The 26988-nt window shown below is 45.6% G+C and overlaps 1 protein-coding gene across 1 annotated transcript in view; it reads left to right on the top strand.

The window, feature by feature from the left end:
- LOC139553796 (zinc finger protein GLI1-like) overlaps positions 1 to 26988 on the top strand; it is a 166988-nt gene that overhangs the window by 130004 nt on the left and 9996 nt on the right. The window contains exons 3-14 of the mRNA XM_071366474.1: positions 3295 to 3536; positions 5197 to 5286; positions 6090 to 6288; positions 7491 to 7638; positions 10410 to 10502; positions 11179 to 11316; positions 14138 to 14287; positions 18587 to 18751; positions 20035 to 20280; positions 20526 to 20838; positions 21446 to 21688; positions 22052 to 22308. Of these exons, the coding sequence (XP_071222575.1) occupies positions 3295 to 3536; positions 5197 to 5286; positions 6090 to 6288; positions 7491 to 7638; positions 10410 to 10502; positions 11179 to 11316; positions 14138 to 14287; positions 18587 to 18751; positions 20035 to 20280; positions 20526 to 20838; positions 21446 to 21688; positions 22052 to 22308 (2284 nt within the window). The remainder of the gene's footprint in view (positions 1 to 3294; positions 3537 to 5196; positions 5287 to 6089; positions 6289 to 7490; positions 7639 to 10409; positions 10503 to 11178; positions 11317 to 14137; positions 14288 to 18586; positions 18752 to 20034; positions 20281 to 20525; positions 20839 to 21445; positions 21689 to 22051; positions 22309 to 26988) is intronic.

Genomic DNA, 26988 nt, shown 5'->3' with positions numbered 1-26988 from the left:
CTGCATCCAATTTGTTGAGTAGAGTGTTGGAGGCTATTTTGTAAATGACATCACCGAAGTCGAGGATCGGTAGGATGGTCAGTTTTACAAGGGTATGTTTGGCAGCATGAGTGAAGGATGTTTTTTTGCGAAATAGGAAGCCGATTTTTGATTGGAGATGTTTAATGTGAGTCTGGAAGGAGAGTTTACAGTCTAACCAGACACCTAGGTATTTGTAGTTGTCCACATATTCTAAGTCAGAACCGTCCAGAGTAGTGATGCTGGACTGGCAGGCAGGTGCAGGCAGCGATCGGTTGAAGAGCATGCATTTAGTTTTACTTGCATTTAAGAGCAGTTGGAGGCAGCGAAAGGAGAGTTGTATGGCATTGAAGCTCATCTGGAGGTTAGTTAACACAGTGTCCAAAGAAGGGCCAGAAGTATACAGAATGGTGTTGTCTGCGTAGAGGTGGATCAGAGAATCACCAGCAGCAAGAGCGACATCATTGATGTATACAGAGAAGAGAGTCGGCCCGAGAATTGATCCCTGTGGCACCTCCATAGAGACTGCCAGAGGTCCGGACAACAGGACCTCCGATTTGACATACTGAACTCTATCAGAGAAGTAGTTGGTAAACCAGGCGAGGCAATCATTTGAGAAACCAAGGCATATGATTCTGCCGATGAGGATGTGGTGATTGACAGGTCGATGAATACGGCTGCACAGTATTGTTTCTTATCGTTGTCGGTTATGATGTCGTTCAGGACCTTGAGCGTGGCTGAGGTGCACCCATGATCAGCTCTGAAACCAGATTGAATAGCTGAGAAGGTACGGTGGGAATCGAAATGGTCGGTAATCTGTTTGTTGACTTGGCTTTCGAAGACCTTAGAAAGGCAGGGCAGGATGGATATAGGTCTGTAACAGTTTGAGTCTAGAGTGTCTCCCCCTTTGAAGAGGGGGATGACCGCGACAGCTTTCCAATCTTTGGGAATCTCAGATGATACGAAAGAGAGATGGAACAGGCTAGTAATAGAGGTTGCAACATTTTTGGCTGATAATTTTAGAAAGAGAGGGTCCAGATTGTCTAGCCCGGCTAATTTGTAGGGGTCCAGATGTTGCAGCTCTTTCAGAACATCAGCTATCTGGATTTGGGTGAAGGAGAAATGGGGAAGGCTTGGGTGAGTTGCTGTGGGGGGTGCCGGGCAGTTGACCGGGGTAGAGGTAGCCAGGTGGAAAGCATGGCCAGCCGTAGAAAAATGCTTTTTGAAATTCTCAATTATAGTGGATTTATCGGTGGTGACAGTGTTTCCTAGCCTCAGAGCAGTGGGCAGCTGGGAGGAGGTGCTCTTATTCTCCATGGACTTCACAGTGTCCCAGAACTTTTTTGAGTTTGTGCTACAGGATGCAAATTTCTGTTTGAAAAAGCTAACCTTAGCTTTCCTAACTGCCTGTGTATATTGGTTCCCAACTTCCCTGAAAAGTTGCATATCACGGGGGCTATTCGATGCTAATGCAGAACGCCACAGGATGTTTTTGTGCTGGTCAAGGGAAGTCAAGTCTTGAGAAACCAAGGGCTATATCTGTTCCTGCTTCAATGTTTGTTGAATGGAGCATGCTCATTTAAGATGGTGAGGAAGGCACTTTTAAAGAATAACCAGGCATCCTCTACTGACGGGATGAGGTCAATATCACTCTGCCTCCCTCCCCATTTGTCCCTTTCACTCCCTCTCTCCCTCTCTGTCTGACTGAACGCAGGGTAACCTCCGTCTATCCTCTCTCCCTCTCTCTCTTTCCGCCTCTCTCTATCCCTCTCTCTATACATCCCTCTAACTCTCTCTCTATCCCTCTCCCTCTCTCTCGTAGTTGGTTGTGTAACTGTACTGTCAGGTCCTGATATCTTTATCTCGCTGTATGTCTCTGTGTGTCTCTGTGTGTATCTGTGTGTCTATGTGTGTCTCTGTATGTCTCTGTGTGTCTCTGTTTGTCTCTGTGTCTATCTGTATGTCTCCTTATGTCTCTGTGTGTTTCTTATTGTATCTTTATGTCTCTGTGTGTCTCTGTGTGTCTGTATACTGTATATCTCTGTGTGTGTGTATACTGTATGTCTCTGTGTGTCTCTGTGTGTCTGTATACTGTATATCTCTGTGTGTGTGTATACTGTATGTCTCTGTGTGTCTCTGTATGTCTCTGTGTGTCTGTATACTGTATGTCTCTCTGTGTCTCTGTATGTCTCTGTGTGTCTGTATATTGTATGTCTATGTGTGTCTGTATACTGTATGTCTCTGTGTGTCTCTGTGTGTCTCTGTGTGTCTGTATACTGTATGTGTGTCTCTGTGTGTCTGCATACTGTATGTCTCTGTGTGTCTGTATACTGTATGTCTCTGTGTGTCTGTATACTGTATGTCTCTGTGTGCCTGTATACTGTCTGTGTGTCTCTGTGTGTCTCTGTGTGTCTGTATACTGTATGTACTGTATGTCTCTGTGTGCCTGTATACTGTATGTCTCTGTGTGTCTCTGTGTGTCTGTATACTGTATGTCTCTGTGTGCCTGTATACTGTCTGTGTGTCTCTGTGTGTCTCTGTGTGTCTGTATACTGTATGTACTGTATGTCTCTGTGTGCCTGTATACTGTATGTCTCTGTGTGTCTCTGTGTGGCTGTATACTGTATGTCTCTGTGTGTCTCTGTGTGTCTGCATACTGTATGTCTCTGTGTCTCTGTATGTCTCTGTGTGTCTGCATACTGTATGTCTCTGTGTGTCTGTATACTGTATGTCTCTGTGTGTCTATATACTGTATGTCTCTGTGTGTCTGTATACTGTATGTCTCTGTGTGTCTATATACTGTATGTCTCTGTGTGTCTGTATACTGTGTGTCTCTGTGTGTCTGTATACTGTATGTCTCTGTGTGTCTATATACTGTATGTGTCTGTATGCTGTGTGTCTCTGTGTGTATGTCTCTGTGTATCTCTATACTGTATGTATCTGTGTGTCTCTGTGTGTCTGTATACTGTATTTCTCGGTGTGTCTCTGTGTGTCTGTATACTGTGTGTCTCTGTGTGTCTGTATACTGTGTGTCTCTGTGTGTCTGTATACTGTGTGTCTCTGTGTGTCTGTATACTGTATGTGTCTGTATGCTGTGTGTCTCTGTGTGTCTGTATACTGTGTATCTCTATACTGTATGTATCTGTGTGTCTCTGTGTGTCTGTATACTGTGTGTCTCTGTGTGTCTGTATACTGTGTGTCTCTGTGTGTCTGTATACTGTGTGTCTCTGTGTGTCTGTATACTGTGTGTCTCTGTGTGTCTGTCTGCTTGTCTAGTCTTACTCCATCAGGAAGGTCACCCTACAGTGATGTGTCATCGCTCCGCGCTCCACTCCACAACGGCCAGCCTCTGGACTGCAGGAACATGTACAACCATATGACCCCTAACCCCATGACCCCTAACCCCAGGACCAACCCTAACTCTGGGGTCAACCCCATGGACCAGTACATGCGGCCCCCTCTGGCCCCCCCACTGCACAGCATGATGGGACACCGCGGCATGAATCAGTCCTCCGATGGTGAGCCAGTCCTTTATTAATTGTATGATTGCAAAACTACCGGTAATTTACCAAAGTTACCAAAATCATCAGTAATTTTGGTAATTAACAGAAAATCTATGGCAAATCTATTGTCGCTTTTGTAATTTAAACTTGAATAACTTTTAAATTCATGTATAGTATTAATTTATTATATCTGTGTCCACATTGTCCAGGAGTTTCTAATAGATGGCCCATATGGTTTAAGAGGAAACAGACCAATTAATGAAAAATGCATCTAATCAACATTATCATCAATATTTTCAATTACAACTCGTCCAACTAGGGACTTTTTTCACAACTGCCACCAGTTTGACGCAAAAACATTGACAACAAATACATATTGACATAGTTTTTAAAAAATGAATAAGGATATTTCATGCTTAAACCCTCATATTAAACATCAATGTTATTCACTAAAATCAATCAATCAGATGTATTTATAAAGCCCTTCTTACATCAGCTGATGTCACAAAGTGCTGTACAGAAACCCAGCCTAAAACCCCAAACAGCAAGCAATGCAGGTGTAGAAGCACGGTGGCTAGGAAAAACTCCCTAGAAAGGCCAGAACCTAGGAAGAAACCTAGAGAGGAACCAGGCTATGAGGGGTGGCCAGTCCTCTTCTGGCTGTGCCGGGTGGAGAATATAACAGAGCATGGTTCAAATGTTCATAGATGACCAGCAGGGTCAAATAATAATAATCACAGTGGTTGTAGAGGGTGCAACATGTTAGCACCTCAGGAGTAAATATCAGTTGGCTTTTCATAGCCGATCATTCAGAGTATCTCTATCTCCTCCTGCTGTCTCTAGAGAGTTGAAAACAGCAGGTCCGGGACAAGGTAGCACGTCCGGTGAACAGGTCAGGGTTCCATAGCCGCAGGCAGAACAGTTGAAACTGGAGCAGCAGCACGGCCAGGTGGACTGGGGACAGCAAGGAGTCATCAGGCCAGGTAGTCCTGAGGCATGGTCCTAGGGCTCAGGTCCTCTGAGAGAGAGAGAGAAAGACAGAAAGAAAGAAAGAGAGAATTAGAGAGAGCATTCTTAAATTCACACAGGACACTGGATAAGACAGGAGAAATACTCCAGATATAACAGACTGACCCTAGCCCCCCGACACATAAACTACTGCAGCATAAATACTGGATGGTTTATATTTAGGATAATTTAGGATAATGTTTCAAAGCTTTGTCATTCTATTTTTTTTTCAATCATCTTACAGAATTATTTCATATATTTTACATGTGATAAAGCCACACAAAGGGCCAGAGATTATTACAGACTCCAGTGATAATCTGAAGGACCCAAAAGGGCCACTAGATGTCGTGTGATAAATTACATAAAATCCTTAAAAGATACCAACATTCTGGTAGTTTTACAAGTAAACCTTGAACGTTTCCAGTAATATACCCTCCCTTTGCAACCCTAATCATGTGAATAACTTCATGACCTTTAACCTCATTATAACCAGAGACAGAGGCTCTATCTCAATTAGTCTTTCCTCCATTCCTCCCGAATCTTAGCCTCCTTCTCACCCATGACGTGAAGCAGCAGTCAGAATTGGCCATGTTCCTTAAGCAGTCAGAATGGCCATGTCCTAAAGCCAGTAATAATGTGATTATTCTCCTTCTCTGTGCTTGTCCAGATGGTAACAGCTCTCCCTACTGTCAGAACAACCTCATGTCATCCCACTATGGCTTCCCCCACGGCCACGGGTCAGACCACATGGGAGGCGGTAAGGCAATAACTGAGTCGTGTTCATTAGGCACCAAATGGAAGAAAAAGGACTGAAACTGGGAGGGACTACCTGGACTTGTCTAATGAGAAATGCAAATTTGGTTTAAAAATGTTTTCCGTTGCAACCCCCTCTCTCTCTGCTACCCGTCCCTCCCCCTCTCTCTCTACCCCCTCCCTGTTCCCCTTTCCCCAACCCCCTCTCTCTCTGCTACCCGTCCCTCCCCCTCTCTCTCTACCCCCTCCCTGTTCCCCTTTCCCCAACCCCCCAATCCCCTCTCTCTCTGCTACCCGTCCCTCCCCCTCTCTCTCTACCCCCTCCCTGTTCCCCTTTCCCCAATCCCCTCTCTCTCTGCTACCCGTCCCTCCCCCTCTCTCTCTACCCCCTCCCTGTTCCCCTTTCCCCAATCCCCTCTCTCTCTGCTACCCGTCCCTCCCCCTCTCTCCCTACCCCCTCCCTGTTCCCCTTTCCCCAACCCCCTCTCTCTCTGCTACCCGTCCCTCCCCCTCTCTCTCTATCCCCTCCCTGTTCCCCTTTCCCCAATCCCCTCTCTCTCTGCTACCCGTCCCTCCCCCTCTCTCTCTACCCCCTCCCTGTTCCCCTTTCCCCAACCCCCCAACCCCCTCTCTCCCCCCTCCTTGCTCCTTTCTCCCCCCTACCCCACAACCCCCTCTCTCCCCCCGTCCTTGCTCCTTGCTCCTGTCTCCCCCCAAACTCCCAATCCCCCACTCCCCTCTCTTCCCCCTTCTTGCTCCTTTCTCCCCCCAACTCCTCTCCCCCTCTCCCTCCTTTCTCTCCCTCAGGTTCGCGGTTCTCCACACCTCGCTCCATGCTGAAGCTGAGTAAGAAGCGTGCTCTGTCCATCTCTCCTCTGTCGGACGCCAGCATGGACCTCCACACGGTCATCAGGACCTCTCCTAACTCACTGGTGGCATTTGTCAACTCACGCTGTGGACCCAACGGAGGCTCCTCCTACGGACATCTGTCTGTTGGTGCCATGAGGTTAGAGCCTTACACTATACTAAACTATAGTACACTATACTGCACTATACTATATTATACTGTACTATACTATACCGTACCACAATATACTGTACTATACTATACTGCATTATGCTGCAATATACAACACTATACTATACTGTGCTATACTATAATATACTGTGCTATACTATAATATACTATATTGTACTACATTATACTGTACTATAATATACTATACTGTACTATACTATAATATACTGTACTATACTGTACTGTACTGTACTACAGACCAAATGTAGGCTCCTCCCACGGACATCTGTCTGTTGGTGATATAAGGTTAGAGCCGTACACTATACTAAACTGTAGCGCACTATACTATACTGTACTGTACTATACTGTACTGCACTGTGTTGTACTGTACTATACTATACTGTACTGTACTGTGTTGTCCTGTACTATACTGTACTATACGGCACTGTACTATACTGTACTGTACTGTACTATACTATACTGTACTGTGTTATACTGTACTATAGTGTACTATACTGTACTGTACTGTACTGTGTTATAATGTACTGTACTGTACTATACTACAGACCCAATGGAGCCAACTCCTATGGACATCTGTCTGTTGGTGCCATGAGGTTAGAGCCCTACACTATACTAAACTATAGTACACTTTACTATACTGTACTATACTATACTGTACTATACTATACTGTACTATACTGTACTGTACTGTACTATACAATACTGTACTGTACTTTGTTGTACTGTACTATACGGTACTGTATTTTGACTATACTGTACTATACTGTACTGTACTGTACTATCCTATACTATACTGTACTGTACTGTACTGTACTACACTGTACTGTACTATACTGTACTGTACTGTACTGCACTGTACTATACTATACTACAGACCCAACGGGTCTGTTGTTGCCATGAGGTCAGCTCTCCAGAACATTTCCTATAGAACTGGAACACAATAGAAGTCAATAATAGACATCATCTTTGGCTTCATAGTCACTTTGTATTGAAATGTGAGTCATCTGGGAATTCATCAACTATCACCAGCTTTATTCCATGTGGTCACTGTTATATCCATAGACATCAAGATGATACAAGTGTTTATAATCATTCCCCATTCAGTTGAATGTTTATTAGTAACTGTGATCAGTTTATAATAGCCATATGTCTTGTCTCCTGTATGGCAGTCCGTCTATGGGTCTCTCCAACTCCATCAACTACCAGTCCAGACAACAAGGCTCAATGTACGGCGGACACACCCCAGGACCCTGCCACGCCCCTCCCGGCAGAATACCCTCACACAACCCCCGACTCCACGCACCCAAACATGGACACGTAAGACTATTTGTGATTGTCTTGAGACACCTGCTACGGACTCGACAGTTTAAAGATAAGTCGCGCAGAGACACAGAGAGACATTCTAAAACTACAGTATGTGGTTTGACATGTTTTTTTTGTGTGTAGCTGTAGAAAGAGGTGGTACAGGGCAGTGTGATGTGTTACCAGCCATTTTAACGTACCCTGGATGTGACAGGGTGTAATTCTGACTTGGTCTGTGTTGCTGTGTAGCTGAAGACAGAACCCGGGCTGGGCAGTGTGATGTGTTACCAGCCATTTTAACGTACCCTGGATGTGACAGGGTGTAATTCTGACTTGGTCTGTGTTGCTGTGTAGCTGAAGACAGAACCCGGGCTGGGCAGTGTGATGTGTTACCAGCCATTTTAACGTACCCTGGATGTGACAGGGTGTAATTCTGACTTGGTCTGTGTTGCTGCGTAGCTGAAGACAGAACCCGGGCTGGGCAGTGTGATGTGTTACCAGCCATTTTAACGTACCCTGGATGTGACAGGGTGTAATTCTGACTTGGTCTGTGTTGCTGTGTAGCTGAAGACAGAACCCGGGCTGGGCAGTGTGATGTGTTACCAGCCATTTTAACGTACCCTGGATGTGACAGGGTGTAATTCTGACTTGGTCTGTGTTGCTGTGTAGCTGAAGACAGAACCCGGGCTGGGCAGTGTGATGTGTTACCAGCCATTTTAACGTACCCTGGATGTGACAGGGTGTAATTCTGACTTGGTCTGTGTTGCTGTGTAGCTGAAGACAGAACCCGGGCTGGGCAGTGTGATGTGTTACCAGCCATTTTAACGTACCCTGGATGTGACAGGGTGTAATTCTGACTTGGTCTGTGTTGCTGCGTAGCTGAAGACAGAACCCGGGCTGGGCAGTGTGATGTGTTACCAGCCATTTTAACGTACCCTGGATGTGACAGGGTGTAATTCTGACTTGGTCTGTGTTGCTGTGTAGCTGAAGACAGAACCCGGGCTGGGCAGTGTGATGTGTTACCAGCCATTTTAACGTACCCTGGATGTGACAGGGTGTAATTCTGACTTGGTCTGTGTTGCTGCGTAGCTGAAGACAGAACCCGGGCTGGGCAGTGTGATGTGTTACCAGCCATTTTAACGTACCCTGGATGTGACAGGGTGTAATTCTGACTTGGTCTGTGTAGCTGAAGACAGAACCCGGGCTGGGCAGTGTGATGTGTTACCAGCCATTTTAACGTACCCTGGATGTGACAGGGTGTAATTCTGACTTGGTCTGTGTAGCTGAAGACAGAACCCGGGCTGGGCAGTGTGATGTGTTACCAGCCATTTTAACGTACCCTGGATGTGACAGGGTGTAATTCTGACTTGGTCTGTGTAGCTGAAGACAGAACCCGGGCTGGGCAGTGTGATGTGTTACCAGCCATTTTAACGTACCCTGGATGTGACAGGGTGTAATTCTGACTTGGTCTGTGTAGCTGAAGACAGAACCCGGGCTGGGCAGTGTGATGTGTTACCAGCCATTTTAACGTACCCTGGATGTGACAGGGTGTAATTCTGACTTGGTCTGTGTTGCTGTGTAGCTGAAGACAGAACCCGGGCTGGGCAGTGTGATGTGTTACCAGCCATTTTAACGTACCCTGGATGTGACAGGGTGTAATTCTGACTTGGTCTGTGTTGCTGTGTAGCTGAAGACAGAACCCGGGCTGGGCAGTGTGATGTGTTACCAGCCATTTTAACGTACCCTGGATGTGACAGGGTGTAATTCTGACTTGGTCTGTGTAGCTGAAGACAGAACCCGGGCTGGGCAGTGTGATGTGTTACCAGCCATTTTAACGTACCCTGGATGTGACAGGGTGTAATTCTGACTTGGTCTGTGTAGCTGAAGACAGAACCCGGGCTGGGCAGTGTGATGTGTTACCAGCCATTTTAACGTACCCTGGATGTGACAGGGTGTAATTCTGACTTGGTCTGTGTAGCTGAAGACAGAACCCGGGCTGGGCAGTGTGATGTGTTACCAGCCATTTTAACGTACCCTGGATGTGACAGGGTGTAATTCTGACTTGGTCTGTGTAGCTGAAGACAGAACCCGGGCTGGGCAGTGTGATGTGTTACCAGCCATTTTAACGTACCCTGGATGTGACAGGGTGTAATTCTGACTTGGTCTGTGTAGCTGAAGACAGAACCCGGGCTGGGCAGTGTGATGTGTTACCAGCCATTTTAACGTACCCTGGATGTGACAGGGTGTAATTCTGACTTGGTCTGTGTAGCTGAAGACAGAACCCGGGCTGGGCAGTGTGATGTGTTACCAGCCATTTTAACGTACCCTGGATGTGACAGGGTGTAATTCTGACTTGGTCTGTGTTGCTGTGTAGCTGAAGACAGAACCCGGGCTGGGCAGTGTGATGTGTTACCAGCCATTTTAACGTACCCTGGATGTGACAGGGTGTAATTCTGACTTGGTCTGTGTTGCTGTGTAGCTGAAGACAGAACCCGGGCTGGGCAGTGTGATGTGTTACCAGCCATTTTAACGTACCCTGGATGTGACAGGGTGTAATTCTGACTTGGTCTGTGTAGCTGAAGACAGAACCCGGGCTGGGCAGTGTGATGTGTTACCAGCCATTTTAACGTACCCTGGATGTGACAGGGTGTAATTCTGACTTGGTCTGTGTTGCTGCGTAGCTGAAGACAGAACCCGGGCTGGGCAGTGTGATGTGTTACCAGCCATTTTAACGTACCCTGGATGTGACAGGGTGTAATTCTGACTTGGTCTGTGTTGCTGTGTAGCTGAAGACAGAACCCGGGCTGGGCATCAATATCAAGTGTCTGGAGGAGCGATCCGAGGGAGACATGGTCAGCCCTTCTTCCACTGGCACACAGGTAACAAATTACACACCACACACACACACACCACGCTCAACCACACACCACACACACACACACACACACCACGCTCAACCACACACCACACACACACACACACACACCACGCTCAACCACACACCACACACACACACACACACCACGCTCAACCACACACCACACACACACACACACCACGCTCAACCACACACCACACACACACACACACCACGCTCAACCACACACCACACACACACACACACACCACACACACACACACACACCACGCTCAACCACACACCACACACACACACACACACACCACACACAACCACACACCACACACACACACAAACACACCACGCTCAACCACACACCACACACACACACACACACCACGCTCAACCACACACCACACACACACACACACACCACGCTCAACCACACACCACACACACACACACACACCACACATAACACACATAACAACACTACATACTCAACACTCAATCACAACTTTAAACATAGTATAATTTTGCTAACAATTTCTGTGTGAGACAGAGATGGTGTGTGTGTGTGTGCATGTTATATGGTGTTTTAACAACTGCTACCCTTACATTACTTGATGTAATGCCATGTGAGTACCATGAATGTCCTGATGTTGTTGAACCCTGACCTCTTGACCCGTACCCAGGATCCTCTGCTGGGTCTGCTGGACTGCCGGGAGGATCTGGATAGGGAGGAGAAACCGGAGCCAGAGGTCATCTATGAGACCAACTGCCACTGGGAGGGCTGCAGCAAGGAGTTTGACACGCAGGAGCAGCTAGTGCACGTGAGTACATTAGGGACAGGAGCAGCTAGTGCACGTGAGTACATTAGGGACATGAGGTGCTATTGCACGTGAATACCTTACAGACAGGAGAAGATAGTGCACGTGAGTACATTAGGGACAGGAGCAGCTAGTGCACGTGAGTACATTAGGGACAGGAACAGCTAGTGCACGTGAGTACATTAGGGACAGGAGCAGCTAGTGCACGTGAGTACATTAGGGACAGGAACAGCTAGTGCACGTGAGTACATTAGGGACAGGAGCAGCTAGTGCACGTGAGTACATTAGGGACAGGAACAGCTAGTGCACGTGAGTACATTAGGGACAGGAGAGGCTAGTGCACGTGAGTACATTAGGGACAGGAGCAGCTATTGCACGTGAGTACATTAGGGACAGGAGCAGCTAGTGCACGTGAGTACATTAGGGACAGGAGCAGATAGTGCACGTGAATACATTAGGGACAGGAGCAGCTAGTGCACGTGAATACATTAGGGACAGGAGCAGCTAGTGCACGTTAATACATTAGGGACAGGAGCAGCTAGTGCACGTGAGTACATTAGGGACAGGAGAAGCTAGTGCACATGAATACGTTAGGGACAGGAGAAGATACTGCACGTGAATACATTAGGGACAGGAGCAGCTAGTGCACGTGAATACGTTAGGGACAGGAGCAGCTAGTGCTCGTGAGTACGTTAGGGACAGGAGAAGCTAGTGCTCGTGAGTACATTAGGGACAGGAGAAGCTAGTGCACATGAATACGTTAGGGACAGGAGCAGCTAGTGCTCGTGAGTACATTAGGGACAGGAGTAGCTAGTGCACGTGAAAAGGGACAGCAACACCTAATACACGTGAATAGGAACAGCAGAAGCTAGTGCACGTGATTAGGGACAGGAGGAGCTAGTGCACGTGAATAGGGACAGGAGGAGCTAGTGCACGTGATAAGGGACAGAAGCAGCTAGTGCACGTGAATAGGGACAGGAGGAGCTAGTGCACGTGAATAGGGACAAGAAAGGCTAGTGCATGTGAATTTGGACAGGAGAAGCTAGTGAACGTGAATAGGGACAGGAGGAGCTAGTGCACGTGAATAGGGACAGGAGGAGCTAGCGCACATGAATAGGGACAGGAGGAGCTAGTGCACGTGAATAGGGACAGGAGGAGCTCGTGCATGTGAATAGGGACAGGAGGAGCTAGTGCACGTGAATAGGGACAGGAGGAGCTAGTGCACGTGAATAGGGACAAGAAAGGCTAGTGCATGTGAATTTGGACAGGAGAAGCTAGTGAACGTGAATAGGGACAGGAGGAGCTAGTGCACGTGAATAGGGACAGGAGGAGCTAGCGCACATGAATAGGGACAGGAGGAGCTAGTGCACGTGAATAGGGACAGGAGGAGCTAGTGCATGTGAATAGGGACAGGAGGAGCTAGTGCACGTGAATAGGGACAGGAGGAGCTAGTGCACGTGAATAGGGACAGGAGGAGCTAGTGCACGTGAATAGGGACCGGAACAGCTAGTGCATGTGAATAGGGACAGGAGGAGCTAGTGCACGTGAATAGGGACAGCAGAAGCTAGTGCACGTGAATAGGGACAGTAGGAGCTAGTGAACGTGAATGGGAACAACTCTTAGTCTAGAGTAGTGGTCTCTAACTCTCAGTCTAGAGTAGTGGTCTCTAACTCTCAGTCTAGAGTAATGGTCTCTAACTCTCAGTCTAGAGTAATGGTCTCTAACTCTCAGTCTAGAGTAGTGGTCTCTAACTCTCAGTGTAGAGTAGTGGTCTCTAACTCTCAGTCTAGAGTAATGGTCTCTAACTCTCAGTCTAGAGTAGTGGTCTCTAACTCTCAGTGTAGAGTAGTGGTCTCTAACTCTCAGTCTAGAGTAGTGGTCTCTAACTCTCAGTCTAGAGTAGTGGTCTCTAACTCTCAGTGTAGAGTAGTGGTCTCTAACTCTCAGTCTAGAGTAATGGTCTCTAACTCTCAGTCTAGAGTAGTGGTCTCTAACTCTCAGTGTAGAGTAGTGGTCTCTAACTCTCAGTGTAGAGTAGTGGTCTCTAACTCTCAGTCTAGAGTAGTGGTCTCTAACTCTCAGTGTAGAGTAGTGGTCTCTAACTCTCAGTGTAGAGTAGTGGTCTCTAACTCTCAGTCTAGAGTAGTGGTCTCTAACTCTCAGTGTAGAGTAGTGGTCTCTAACTCTCAGTGTAGAGTAGTGGTCTCTAACTCTCAGTCTAGAGTAGTGGTCTCTAACTCTCAGTCTAGAGTAATGGTCTCTAACTCTCAGTCTAGAGTAGTGGTCTCTAACTCTCAGTCTAGAGTAGTGGTCTCTAACTCTCAGTCTAGAGTAGTGGTCTCTAACTCTCAGTCTAGAGTAATGGTCTCTAACTCTCAGTCTAGAGTAGTGGTCTCTAACTCTCAGTGTAGAGTAGTGGTCTCTAACTCTCAGTGTAGAGTAGTGGTCTCTAACTCTCAGTCTAGAGTAATGGTCTCTAACTCTCAGTCTAGAGTAGTGGTCTCTAACTCTCAGTCTAGAGTAGTGGTCTCTAACTCTCAGTCTAGAGTAGTGGTCTCTAACTCTCAGTGTAGAGTAGTGGTCTCTAACTCTCAGTGTAGAGTAGTGGTCTCTAACTCTCAGTCTAGAGTAATGGTCTCTAACTCTCAGTCTAGAGTAGTGGTCTCTAACTCTCAGTCTAGAGTAGTGGTCTCTAACTCTCAGTCTAGAGTAGTGGTCTCTAACTCTCAGTCTAGAGTAGTTAGTCTAGAGAACACATAACACAGCATCCTGGTAAAGACTGAACACTCTTGACATGACAATAACACATCTCTCTCTTCCACAGCACATCAACAACGAGCACATCCACGGAGAGAAGAAGGAGTTTGTGTGCCACTGGCAGGAGTGTTCCAGGGAGCAGAGACCTTTCAAGGCCCAGTACATGCTGGTGGTTCACATGCGCAGGCACACAGGAGAGAAACCACATAAGTGTACTGTGAGTATACTACTTACTGTAGCCTGGTCTCTCTCTCTCTCTCAAACAGACCTTTCAAATGGATTGTTAAATGAATTTGAATTCAGTTTATTCATCAAATAATTCCGTTTCGAAGATCAGTTTGAGAGAGAGAGAGAGGTACAGTACAGGTAGTATACTCACAGTGCATGTATGTGGCTTTTATGGAGATTCTCTACCTGACACTGATTGAATCAGACGTTGGCTTTCAGTCCACATAATGTATATGTGTACATGTGTTTCAATTTGATGGGTGTTATAAAACATTGTGAATCTGTTTCAGGTTGAGGAGTGTAATAAGATCCCTGTTGTTTCAGATGGAAGGCTGTATGTAATAAGATCCCTGTTGTTTCAGATGGAAGGCCGTATGTAATAAGATCCCTGTTGTTTCAGATGGAAGGCCGTATGTAATAAGATCCCTGTTGTTTCAGATGGAAGGCCGTATGTAATAAGATCCCTGTTGTTTGATGGAAGGCCGTATGTAATAAGATCCCTGTTGTTTCAGATGGAAGGCTGTATGTAATAAGATCCCTGTTGTTTCAAATGGAAGGCTGTATGTAATAAGATCCCTGTTGTTTCAAATGGAAGGCTGTATGTAATAAGATCCCTGTTGTTTCAGATGGAAGGCTGTATGTAATAAGATCCCTGTTGTTTCAGATGGAAGGCTGTATGTAATAAGATCCCTGTTGTTTCAGATGGAAGGCCGTATGTAATAAGATCCCTGTTGTTTCAGATGGAAGGCTGTATGTAATAAGATCCCTGTTGTTTCAGATGGAAGGCTGTATGTAATAAGATCCCTGTTGTTTCAGATGGAAGGCCGTATGTAATAAGATCCCTGTTGTTTCAGATGGAAGGCTGTATGTAATAAGATCCCTGTTGTTTCAGATGGAAGGCTGTATGTAATAAGATCCCTGTTGTTTCAGATGGAAGGCCGTATTTAATAAGATCCCTGTTGTTTCAGATGGAAGGCCGTATGTAATAAGATCCCTGTTGTTTCAGATGGAAGGCTGTATGTAATAAGATCCCTGTTGTTTCAGATGGAAGGCTGTATGTAATAAGATCCCTGTTGTTTCAAATGGAAGGCTGTATGTAATAAGATCCCTGTTGTTTCAGATGGAAGGCTGTATGTAATAAGATCCCTGTTGTTTCAGATGGAAGGCCGTATGTAATAAGATCCCTGTTGTTTCAGATGGAAGGCTGTATGTAATAAGATCCCTGTTGTTTCAGATGGAAGGCTGTATGTAATAAGATGTCTTTTGTTTCAGATGGAAGGCTGTATGTAATAAGATCCCTGTTGTTTCAGTTTGAGGAGTGTAATAAGATCAATCAATCACATTTATTTATAAAGCCCTTCTTACATCAGCTGATGTCACAAAGTGCTGTACAGAAACCCAGCCTAAAACCCCAAACAGCAAGCAGTGCAGGTATAGAAGCACGGTGGCTAGGAAAAACTCCATAGAAAGGCCGGAACCTAGGAAGAAACCTAGAGAGGAACCAGGCTATGAGGGGTGGCCAGTCCTCTTCTGGCTGTGCCGAGTGGAGATTATAACAGAACATGGCCAAGATGTTCAAATGTTCATAGATGACCAGCAGGGTCAAATAATAATAATCACAGTGGTTGTAGAGGGTGCAACATGTTAGCACCTCAGGAGTAAATATCAGTTGGCTTTTCATAGCCGATCATTCAGAGTATCTCTATCTCCTCCTGCTGTCTCTAGAGAGTTGAAAACAGCAGGTCTGGGACAAGGTAGCACGTCCAGTGAACAGGTCAGGGTTCCATTGCCGCAGGCAGAACAGTTGAAACTGGGGCAGCAGCATGACCAGGTGGACTGGGGACAGCAAGGAGTCATCATGCCATGTAGTCCTGAGGCATGGTCCTAGGGCTCAGGTTCTCCGAGAGAAAGAGCGAGAGAGAGAGAAAAGAGGGAGAGAGAATTAGAGGGAGCATACTTAAATTCACACAGGACACCAGATAAGACAGGAGAAACACTCCAGATATAACATACTGACCCTAGCCCCCCAACACATAAACTACTGCAGCAAAATTACTGGAGGCTGAGACAGGAGGGGTCGGGAGACACTGTGGCCTTGTTCGACGATACCCCCGGACAGGGCCAAACAGGCAGGATATAACCCCACCCACTTTGCCAAAGCACAGCCCCCACACCACTAGAGGGATATCTTTAACCACCAACTTACCATCCTGAGACAAGGCCAAGTATAGCCCACGAAGATCTCCCCCACGGCATGAACCCAAAGGGGGGCGCCAACCCGGACAGGAAGATCACGTCAGTGACTCAACCCACTCAAGTGACACACCCCTCCTAGGGACGGCATGGAAGAGCACCAGTAAGCCAGTGACTCAGCCCCTGTAATAGGGTTAGAGGCAGAGAATCCCAGTGGAGAGAGGGGAACCGGCCAGGCAGAGACAGCAAGGGTAGTTCGTCGCCCCAGTGCCGTTCCGTTCACCTTCACACTTCTGGGCCAGACTACACTCAATCATAGGACCCACTGAAGAGATGATTCATCAAGATAGACTTAAAGGTTGAGACCGAGTCTGCGTCTCTCACATGGATAGGCAGACTATTCCATAAAAATGGAGCTCTATAGGAGTAAGCCCTGCCTCCAGCTGTTTGCTTAGAAATTCTAGGGACAGTAAGTAGGCCTGCGTCTTGTGACCGTAGCATATGTGTACGTATGTACGGCAGGACCAAATCTGAAAGATAGGTAGGAGCAAGCCCATGTAATGCTTTGTAGGTTAGCAGTAAAACCTTGAAAACAGCCCTAGCCTTAACAGGAAGCCAGTGTAGAGTGGCAAGCACTGGAGTAATATGATCAATTTTTTGTGTTCTAGTCAGGATTCTAGCAGCCGTGTAAACTGAAGTTTATTTGGTGCTTTATCCGGGTAGCCGGAAAGTAAAGCATTGCAGTAGTCTAACCTAGAAGTGACAAAAGCATGGATACATTTTTCTGCATCATTTATGGACAGAAAGTTTCAGAATTTTGCAATGTTACATAGATGGAAAAAAGCTGACCTTGAAACAGTCTTGATATGTTCGTCAAAAGAGAGATCAGGGTCCAGAGTAACGCCAAGGTCCTTCACAGTTTTATCTGAGACGACTGTTCAACCATCAATATTAATTGTCGGATTCAACAGAAGATCTATTTTTTTCTTGGGACCTAGAACTAGCATCTCTGTTTTGTCCGAGTTTAAAAGTAGAACATTTGCCGCCATCCACTTCCTTACGTCTGAAACACAGGCTTCCAGGGAGTGCAATTTTGGGGCTTCACCATGTTTCATCGAAATGTATAGCTGTGTGTCATCCGCATAGCAGTGAAAGTTAACATTATGTTTCCGAATGACATCACCAAGAGGTAAAATATATAGTGAAAACAATAGTGGTCCTAAAACAGAACCTTGAGGAACACCGAAATTACAGTTGATTTGTCAGAGGACAAACCATCTACAGAGACAAACTGATATCTTTCCTGACAGATAAGATCTAAACCAGGCCAGAACTTGTCCGTGTAGACCAATTTGGGTTTCCAATCTCTCCAAAAGAATGTGGTGATCGGTGGTATCGAAAGCAGCACAAAGGTCTAGGAGCACGAGGACAGATGCAGAGCCTCTGTCTGACGCCATTAAAATGTAATTTACCACCTTCACAAGTGCAGTCTCAGTGCTATGATGGGGTCTAAAACCAGACTGAAGCGTTTCGTATACATTGTTTATCTTCAGGAAGGCAGTGAGTTTCTGCGCAACAGCTTTTTCAAAGAATTTTGAGAGGAATGGGAGATTTGATATAGGCCAATAGTTTTTTATATTTTCTGGGTCAAGGTTTGGCTTTTTCAAGAGAGGCTTTATTACTGACATGTTTAGTGAGTTTGGTACACATCCGGTGGATAGAGAGCCGTTAATTATTTTCAACATAGGAGGGCCAAGCACAGGAAGCAGCTGTTTCAGTAATTTAGTTGGAATAGGGTCCAGTATGCAGCTTGAAGATTGTCTGTTGTTTCAGTTTGAGGGCTGTAATAAGTTGTCTGTTGTATCAGTTTGAGGGCTGTAATAAGTTGTCTGTTGTATCAGTTTGAGGGCTGTTATAAGTTGTCTGTTGTATCAGTTTGAGGCTCTTTGTATCAGTTTGAGGGCTGTAATAAGTTGTCTGTTGTATCAGTTTGAGGGCTATAATAAGATGTCTGTTGTTTCAGTTTGAGGGCTGTAATAAGTTGTCTGTTGTTTCAGATGGAAGGCTGTATGTAATAAGTTGTCTGTTGTTTCAGTTTGAGGGCTGTAATAAGGCCTACTCTCGCCTGGAGAACCTGAAGACCCACCTGAGGTCTCATACGGGGGAGAAACCGTACGTCTGTGAACACGAGGGCTGCAACAAAGCCTTTTCCAACGCCTCGGACAGAGCCAAGCACCAGAACCGCACACATTCAAACGAGGTACACGCCGTAAATCAACCAATCACACTAACTCCAACAAGGTACACGCTGTAAATCAACCAATCACACTAACTCCAACGAGGTACACGCTGTAAATCAACCAATCACACTAACTCCAACGAGGTACACGAGGTAAATCAACCAATCACACTAACTCCAACGAGGTACACGCTGTAAATCAACCAATCACACTAACTCCAACGAGGTACACGCTGTAAATCAACCAATCACACTAACTCCAACGAGGTACACGCAGTAAATCAACCAATCACACTAACTCCAACGAGGTACACGCCGTAAATCAACCAATCACACATTCCAACGAGGTACACGCTGTAAATCAACCAATCACACTAACTCCAACGAGGTACACGCTGTAAATCAACCAATCACACTAACTCCAACGAGGTACACGCTGTAAATCAACCAATCACACTAACTCCAACGAGGTACACGCTGTAAATCAACCAATCACACTAACTCCAACGAGGTACACGCTGTAAATCAACCAATCACACTAACTCCAACGAGGTACACGCTGTAAATCAACCAATCACACTAACTCCAACGAGGTACACGCTGTAAATCAACCAATCACACTAACTCCAACGAGGTACACGCTGTAAATCAACCAATCACACTAACTCCAACGAGGTACACGCTGTAAATCAACCAATCACACTAACTCCAACGAGGTACACGCTGTAAATCAACCAATCACACTAACTCCAACGAGGTACACGCTGTAAATCAACCAATCACACTAACTCCAACGAGGTACACGCTGTAAATCAATCAATCACACTAACTCCAACGAGGTACACGCAGTAAATCAACCAATCACACTAACCGCTTACATCCTCACCTGCTTAAAGGGATTGTTCACTCAAATTATAGATTTAAGTTGTGTTATGAATTGTTACGAATAACTAGTGAATAATCTATCAGTATCCAGGCTAAGTCACGTTCGGCCGTGATTGGGAGTCCTGTAGGGCGGCGCACAATTGGCCCAGCGTCGTCCGGGTTTGGCCGGGGTAGGCCGTCATTGTAAATAAGAATTTGTTCTTATCTGACTTGCCTAGTTAAATAAAGGTTAAATAAAAAATAAAAAAAATGAATAAAATATGAATAACATCGATATCTATAATTTATCTCACAGATGTATCTAATGTTTTCTGAAATACTATTTGAAAGACAGATGGCCTAAGAAATCACTTTTAAATAAAAACGTCTGACGTGTGTAATCATGTGTGCTGTGGCTGTGTCCTCCTGTCCCTCTGCAGAAGCCTTACGTGTGTAAGATCTCTGGGTGTACTAAGCGCTACACAGACCCCAGCTCTCTGCGGAAGCACGTGAAGACAGTCCACGGCCCTGAGGCTCACATCACCAAGAAGCATAGAGGAGACACTGGGCCTCGGCAGCCAGGCTCATCACTGACCTCTGGTGGACAGCGTGGTGAACTGCTGCTGGAGAAAGAGGAGGCTGGACACAGGGACGACTGCAAACTGCTGGCACCTGAGAGCACTCTGGTGAGTTTAGACTGGAGAGTTCGTGTCTTTGTAAATAAACAATGTATCCCTTTAAAAATGGTTTCATGTTGATTTTGTGGACTCTATGAGTCTATGAATATGAGAGTGGTTTCATTTCTCCAGCCCCATCCCTCAGCCGTTATAGAAAAACAAGTGTTGGGGTTGTTTTTGACAGTAAAACATGTGGATTGGGGTTTTAAGTGACATGTTGTCTCTCTCTCTCTCTCTTTTCTCCCCTCTTCCAGAAGTCTCAGCCCAGCCCGGGTGGCCAGTCTTCCTGCAGTAGCGAGCGCTCTCCACTGGGGAGCGCCAACAACAACGACAGCGGTGTGGAGATGAACCTGAATGCAGCTGGCAGTCTGGAGGACCTGACCGCTCTGGAGGACGGAGGGGCAGGAGGAGGCTGCGAGGCGGGAGGCTCAGGGGCAGGGATGGGGGGTATGTCAGCACATGCCCTGAAGAGACTAGAGAACCTGAAGATAGAGAAGCTGAAACAGATCAGAAGGCCAACTCCGCCCGGATGCTGCGGTGGGGGGAACAAGCTGCCTGCACTCACAGGTATTAAACTTGACTGACAGATAGTAAGGTACTGCCAGGTACTGGACTGAAGACACTTGACTGACAAATAGTAAGGTACTGCCAGGTACTGGACTGAAGACACTTGACTGACAGATAGTAAGGTACTGCCAGGTACTGGACTGAAGACACTTGACTGACAGATAGTAAGGTACTGCCAGGTACTGGACTGAAGACACTTGACTGACAGATAGTAAGGTACTGCCAGGTACTGGACTGAAGACACTTGACTGACAGATAGTAAGGTACTGCCAGGTACTGGACTGAAGACACTTGACTGACAGATAGTAAGGTACTGCCAGGTACTGGACTGAAGACACTTGACGTGATTTTAGATCAAATATGCATGTTTTCATCTTGATCATCCTTTGAAGAGTTTAAACTAATTAAAATTAAACAAATTATTCTCATTGTGATGAAATCAGTACGACGATAAGATCATATCTTACACATATCACGAGATTACACAAAAAATAATATTCACTTTAAAAGAATAATAGCTCTCTTTCCTGTTGTAGTATTGTCTGTGCCACCTCTGGACTGTTAACCTGATGGTTCTAGTCCTGCTTTGTTCCTCCATGTGGTCCAGGGGAGATGATGGGAGGGATGTGTTCTCCCTCGCCCCTCCTCTCCAACCGCCGAGTCATGGAACTGTCCAATCACGAGCTGGGGGGTGGATCCTCTGGCATGGTCTGTCCTATCAGTGACCGGAGGGGGAGTGGCACCAGCAGCATGAGCTCGGCCTACACAGTGAGCCGCCGTTCTTCCATGGTGTCCCCCTACCTCTCCAGCCGGCGCTCCAGCGAGGTCTCCCAGCTAGGAGGGGGAGGAGGTGGGTTCCCTTCCAGACATTTCACACAAGATGCTGTTTGTAATTCTAACATGTTCCATGGCATATGAAATTACATGATAACCTAAATGTATTTAGGGACAAAAAAATGCACTCCAAAGTAGTATTTATAATGTTTGTGAAAGTATTACAATAAAATTGGTTTTACAATAAAATGTGTGTAAGCATTCTATTTGAATAGAAAAAACATGAGCTGGCGCACACCCAGAAAAAAATAGTTTGTGTGAAGAAGGCACAGTGATGCTGAAAAGTTGGTAAATACCCAGTTTATATATGGAGTGTGCTACTCTCTTTATTTTGATCGTTTATAGCATTATATTTCCAACATGTTTTTGACATTTCCAGCAGGGTTCCTGGGTTCTGACCAGGGAGGAGGTGACCCCCTTCCCCCTGAGACCAGCTGCAGAGGAGGACCCTGCCGTGGTGTAGGTGGGGCAGGAGGAGGGTTACCAGAAATGTCTAGTCTCACGCCAGCCCAGCAGTACAGCCTGAAGGCTAAGTATGCAGCAGCCACTGGCGGCCCACCCCCCACCCCACTACCCAGTATGGAGCAGGGACCAGGAACACAGAGGAGGAGAGGAGGCTTCCTCAGCGAGTACCAGGTGAACACTTGTCTTTGTCTTCTTAATATCTTATTCCTTATATGTGTTTGTATTCCACTCTCAATAAGAAAAATATCTTTCCAAAAACTCCCCCTCAATAACCACCAAGCCTCAGTGGGAACATGGTCATGCTCTGATCACATATCTCCAGATAGTTTTGTGAACACTGGATGTGGTTTGATGTAGTTTACAATGGAAGTTACCTGCTGCAGTATATCTCAAGAGTTCTGTGCTCAGCTCTTTTGCCGCCGGTTGCTCTCAGTGTATCCATTCTAGCACAGTGGGTGTATTATACTGTACAATGTGTCCATATGGTAGAGCGAGCCACATTCATTCAACTAGAGTGTAGAGGTCTGCCTGCCGTCCCGCCATAGATAGAGCCCCATCTACGCTAAAGCCCACGATTCAATCCCATGGAATCAATATAGCCACGTAGCACACTGTGCCGTTGCATGCTCAGGAATCATGAAACAGAACAATATGTCCTCGTGAATCACGAAACAGAACAATATGTCCTCGTGAATCACGAAACAGAACAATATGTCCTCGGGAATCATGAAACAGAACAATATGTCCTCGGGAATCACGAAACAGAACAATATGTCCTCGGGAATCACGAAACAGAACAATATGTCCTCGGGAATCATGAAACAGAACAATATGTCCTCGGGAATCATGAAACAGAACAATATGTCCTCGGGAATCATGAAACAGAACAATATGTCCTCGGGAATCATGAAACAGAACAATACAGTGGGGAGAACAAGTATTTGATACACTGCCGATTTTGCAGGTTTTCCTACTTACAAAGCATGTAGAGGTCTGTAATTTTTATCATAGGTACACTTCAACTGTGAGAGACGGAATCTAAAACAAAAATCCAGAAAATCACATTGTATGATTTTTAAGTAATTAATTTGCATTTTATTGCATGACATAAGTATTTGATACATCAGAAAAGCAGAACTTAATATTTGGTACAGAAACCTTTGTTTGTAATTACAGAGATCATACGTTTCCTGTAGTTCTTGACCAGGTTTGCACACACTGCAGCAGGGATTTTGGCCCACTCCTCCATACAGACCTTCTCCAGATCCTTCAGGTTTCGGGGCTGTCGCTGGGCAATACGGACTTTCAGCTCCCTCCAAAGATTTTCTATTGGGTTCAGGTCTGGAGACTGGCTAGGCCACTCCAGGACCTTGAGATGCTTCTTACGGAGCCACTCCTTAGTTGCCCTGGCTGTGTGTTTCGGGTCGTTGTCATGCTGGAAGACCCAGCCATGACCCATCTTCAATGCTCTTACTTAGGGAAGGAGGTTGTTGGCCAAGATCTCGCGATACATGGCCCCATCCATCCTCCCCTCAATACGGTGCAGTCGTCCTGTCCCCTTTGCAGAAAAGCATCCCCAAAGAATGATGTTTCCACCTCCATGCTTCACGGTTGGGATGGTGTTCTTGGGGTTGTACTCATCCTTCTTCTTCCTCCAAACACGGCGAGTGGAGTTTAGACCAAAAAACTCTATTTTTGTCTCATCAGACCACATGACCTTCTCCCATTCCTTCTCTGGATAATCCAGATGGTCATTGGCAAACGTCAGACGGTCCTGGACATGCGCTGGCTTGAGCAGAGGGACCTTGCGTGCACTGCAGGATTTTAATCCATGACAGCGTAGTGTGTTACTATTGGTTTTCTTTGAGACTGTGGTCCCAGCTCTCTTCAGGTCATTGACCAGGTCCTGCCGTGTAGTTCTGGGCTGATCCCTCACCTTCCTCATGATCATTGATGCCCCACGAGGTGAGATCTTGCATGGAGCCCCAGACCGAGGGTGATTGACCGTCATCTTGAACTTCTTCCATTTTCTAATAATTGCACCAACAGTTGTTGCCTTCTCACCAAGCTGCTTGCCTATTGTCCTGTAGCCCATCCCAGCCTTGTGCAGGTCTACAATTTGATCCCTGATGTCCTTACACAGCTCTCTGGTCTTGGCCATTGTGGAGAGGTTGGAGTCTGTTTGATTGAGTGTGTGGACAGGTGTCTTTTATACAGGTAACGAGTTCAAACAGGTGCAGTTAATACAGGTAATGAGTGGAGAACAGGAGGGCTTCTTAAAGAAAAACGAACAGGTCTGTGAGAGCCGGAATTCTTACTGGTTGGTAGGTGATCAAATACTTATGTCATGCAATAAAATGCAAATTAATTACTTAAAAATCATACAATGTGATTTTCTGGATTTTTGTTTTAGATTCCGTCTCTCACAGTTGAAGTGTACCTATGATAAAAATTACAGACCTCTACATGCTTTGTAAGTAGGAAAACGTGCAAAATCGGCAGTGTATCAAATACTTGTTCTCCCCACTGTATGTCCTCGGGAATCATGAAACAGGACAATATGTCCTCGGGAATCATGAAACAGAACAATATGTCCTCGGGAATCATGAAACAGAACAATATGTCCTCGTGAATCATGAAACAGAACAATATGTCCTCGGGAATCATGAAACAGAACAATATGCCCTCGGGAATCATGAAACAGAACAATATGTCCTCGTGAATCATGAAACAGAACAATATGTCCTCGGGAATCATGAAACAGAACAATATGTCCTCGAGAATCATGAAACAGAACAATATGTCCTCGTGAATCATGAAACAGAACAATATGTCCTCGGGAATCATGAAACAGAACAATATGTCCTCGGGAATCATGAAACAGAACAATATGTCCTCGGGAATCATGAAACAGAACAATATGTACTCGAGAATCATGAAACAGAACAATATGTCCTCGGGAATCATGAAACAGAACAATATGTCCTCGTGAATCATGAAACAGAACAATATGTCCTCGGGAATCATGAAACAGAACAATATGTCCTCGGGAATCATGAAACAGAACAATATGTCCTCGGGAATCATGAAACAGAACAATATGTCCTCGGGAATCATGAAACAGAACAATATGTACTCGAGAATCATGAAACAGAACAATATGTCCTCGGGAATCATGAAACAGAACAATATGTCCTCGAGAATCATGAAACAGAACAATATGTCCTCGGGAATCATGAAACAGAACAATATGTCCTCGTGAATCATGAAACAGAACAATATGTCCTCGTGAATCATGAAACAGAACAATATGTCCTCGGGAATCATGAAACAGAACAATATGTCCTCGTGAATCATGAAACAGAACAATATGTCCTCGGGAATCATGAAACAGAACAATATGTCCTCGTGAATCATGAAACAGAACAATATGTCCTCGTGAATCTCCCGACATGTAGAGCGAACAAAGGTTAATTTACGGGCATCCCGGCCCTCACAGCTAACGTCCATTTGGAGAGCATAAGCTGGGGAGTTTTTGAGTCGTTCAGAGTTCCCTGTTGATCGCTTGCAGTAGCATAAATACTTAGTTTAACAGTGTTATCTGACAAAAGGTGTTGATGTGAGTTTCTGTGCCTCTGCCCCCCCCCCCCCCCCACACACATTTTTACGATATCAATTGCGGCCGGTAATATCAAAGTCTCTGCAATAGTGTGTGGTTTCATAGCATAGCGGGCCATTCACTGCAGGAATGATTCAAGTGCAACAGTCAAGTGCAGCATTTTCCCATGATCTAAGGGTACTCTGGTTTAATTTGATCTTTTAAATTTGAATAATTTTAATTTCGATTTTTAAGGTGTCTATACATTTCGCATTTAAGCTGTATACAAATAATACATAAATAAATACTTTGAAATTAAATAATAATGAAACAAAAAAATCCTTATTAGGCTATACCAGCGTTTCCCAAACTAGGGGTTGCGACCCCATGTGGGTTCGCCTGATATGACGATGGGGTGGCGGGAGAATTGCCCAAAAATTGTGAAGAAAAAAAGATATATATTTTAATATCATCTTTGTCAATCCAAATTATTGTAATGTGGTTAACTGTTGTTGAATTGCTGAGTGCTCCTGCCGGCCAGTATCATGTAACAAACACCATTGATTTCTTAAATGGCAGGCTAAAGCCTTGAAATAATAATAATAATATAGCCTACATTATTCATTTTCGTTCCTTCTTAGGCTACCATACTTGCTCCTGACTGATTTAAAGTTAGTAGGTTGTTTAATAGTCTGTTGAACGTCAATTCATAGTGACAGAATCACACATTACTTCCCAAGCAAAGTACATGTTTTGTGTCCTCAGCTATAGAAGGTTGTATGTAGCACAGCCTCTGAATGTCATAGAGACAAACCACAGATATCCCGCATGCATCGGAGTCACGCCCTGTGCTGATCTGAGCATGATCTTTGTATGGCCTAGGCCTGTAGCCCTCAAACTCAACTCTGGACCTCGAAGACAGTTCCACTGCTTTCCCCCCCATTTTCCCCCTCTAATTAGAGACTGATTTAGACCTGGGACACCAGGTGGGGGAAATGAAGTATCAGGTAGAACAGAAAACCATCAAGCTCCAGACCTCGTAGGCAGTGTTATCCTCTAAAAGCCAGTTCATGCTTGTTCTGAAATGTGTTTTGAAAGCTCCTTATGAAGGGTGTTAGTCGCCAAATCGAGTTCCATACTGCAACGCCGTGCGCCTGCCAAATGTTGTCACAATGCGGAGGACCATGTGTAGCTCTGCATTGACGTGATTGGTTGGCGATAGGTGGGAGCGGGAGGTCCTGTATAAACACAAA

The sequence above is a fragment of the Salvelinus alpinus genome, chromosome 2 (assembly GCF_045679555.1).
Source record: "Salvelinus alpinus chromosome 2, SLU_Salpinus.1, whole genome shotgun sequence".
NCBI lineage: Eukaryota > Metazoa > Chordata > Actinopteri > Salmoniformes > Salmonidae > Salvelinus > Salvelinus alpinus.
This window is presented reverse-complemented; position numbering and strand designations above follow the sequence as displayed.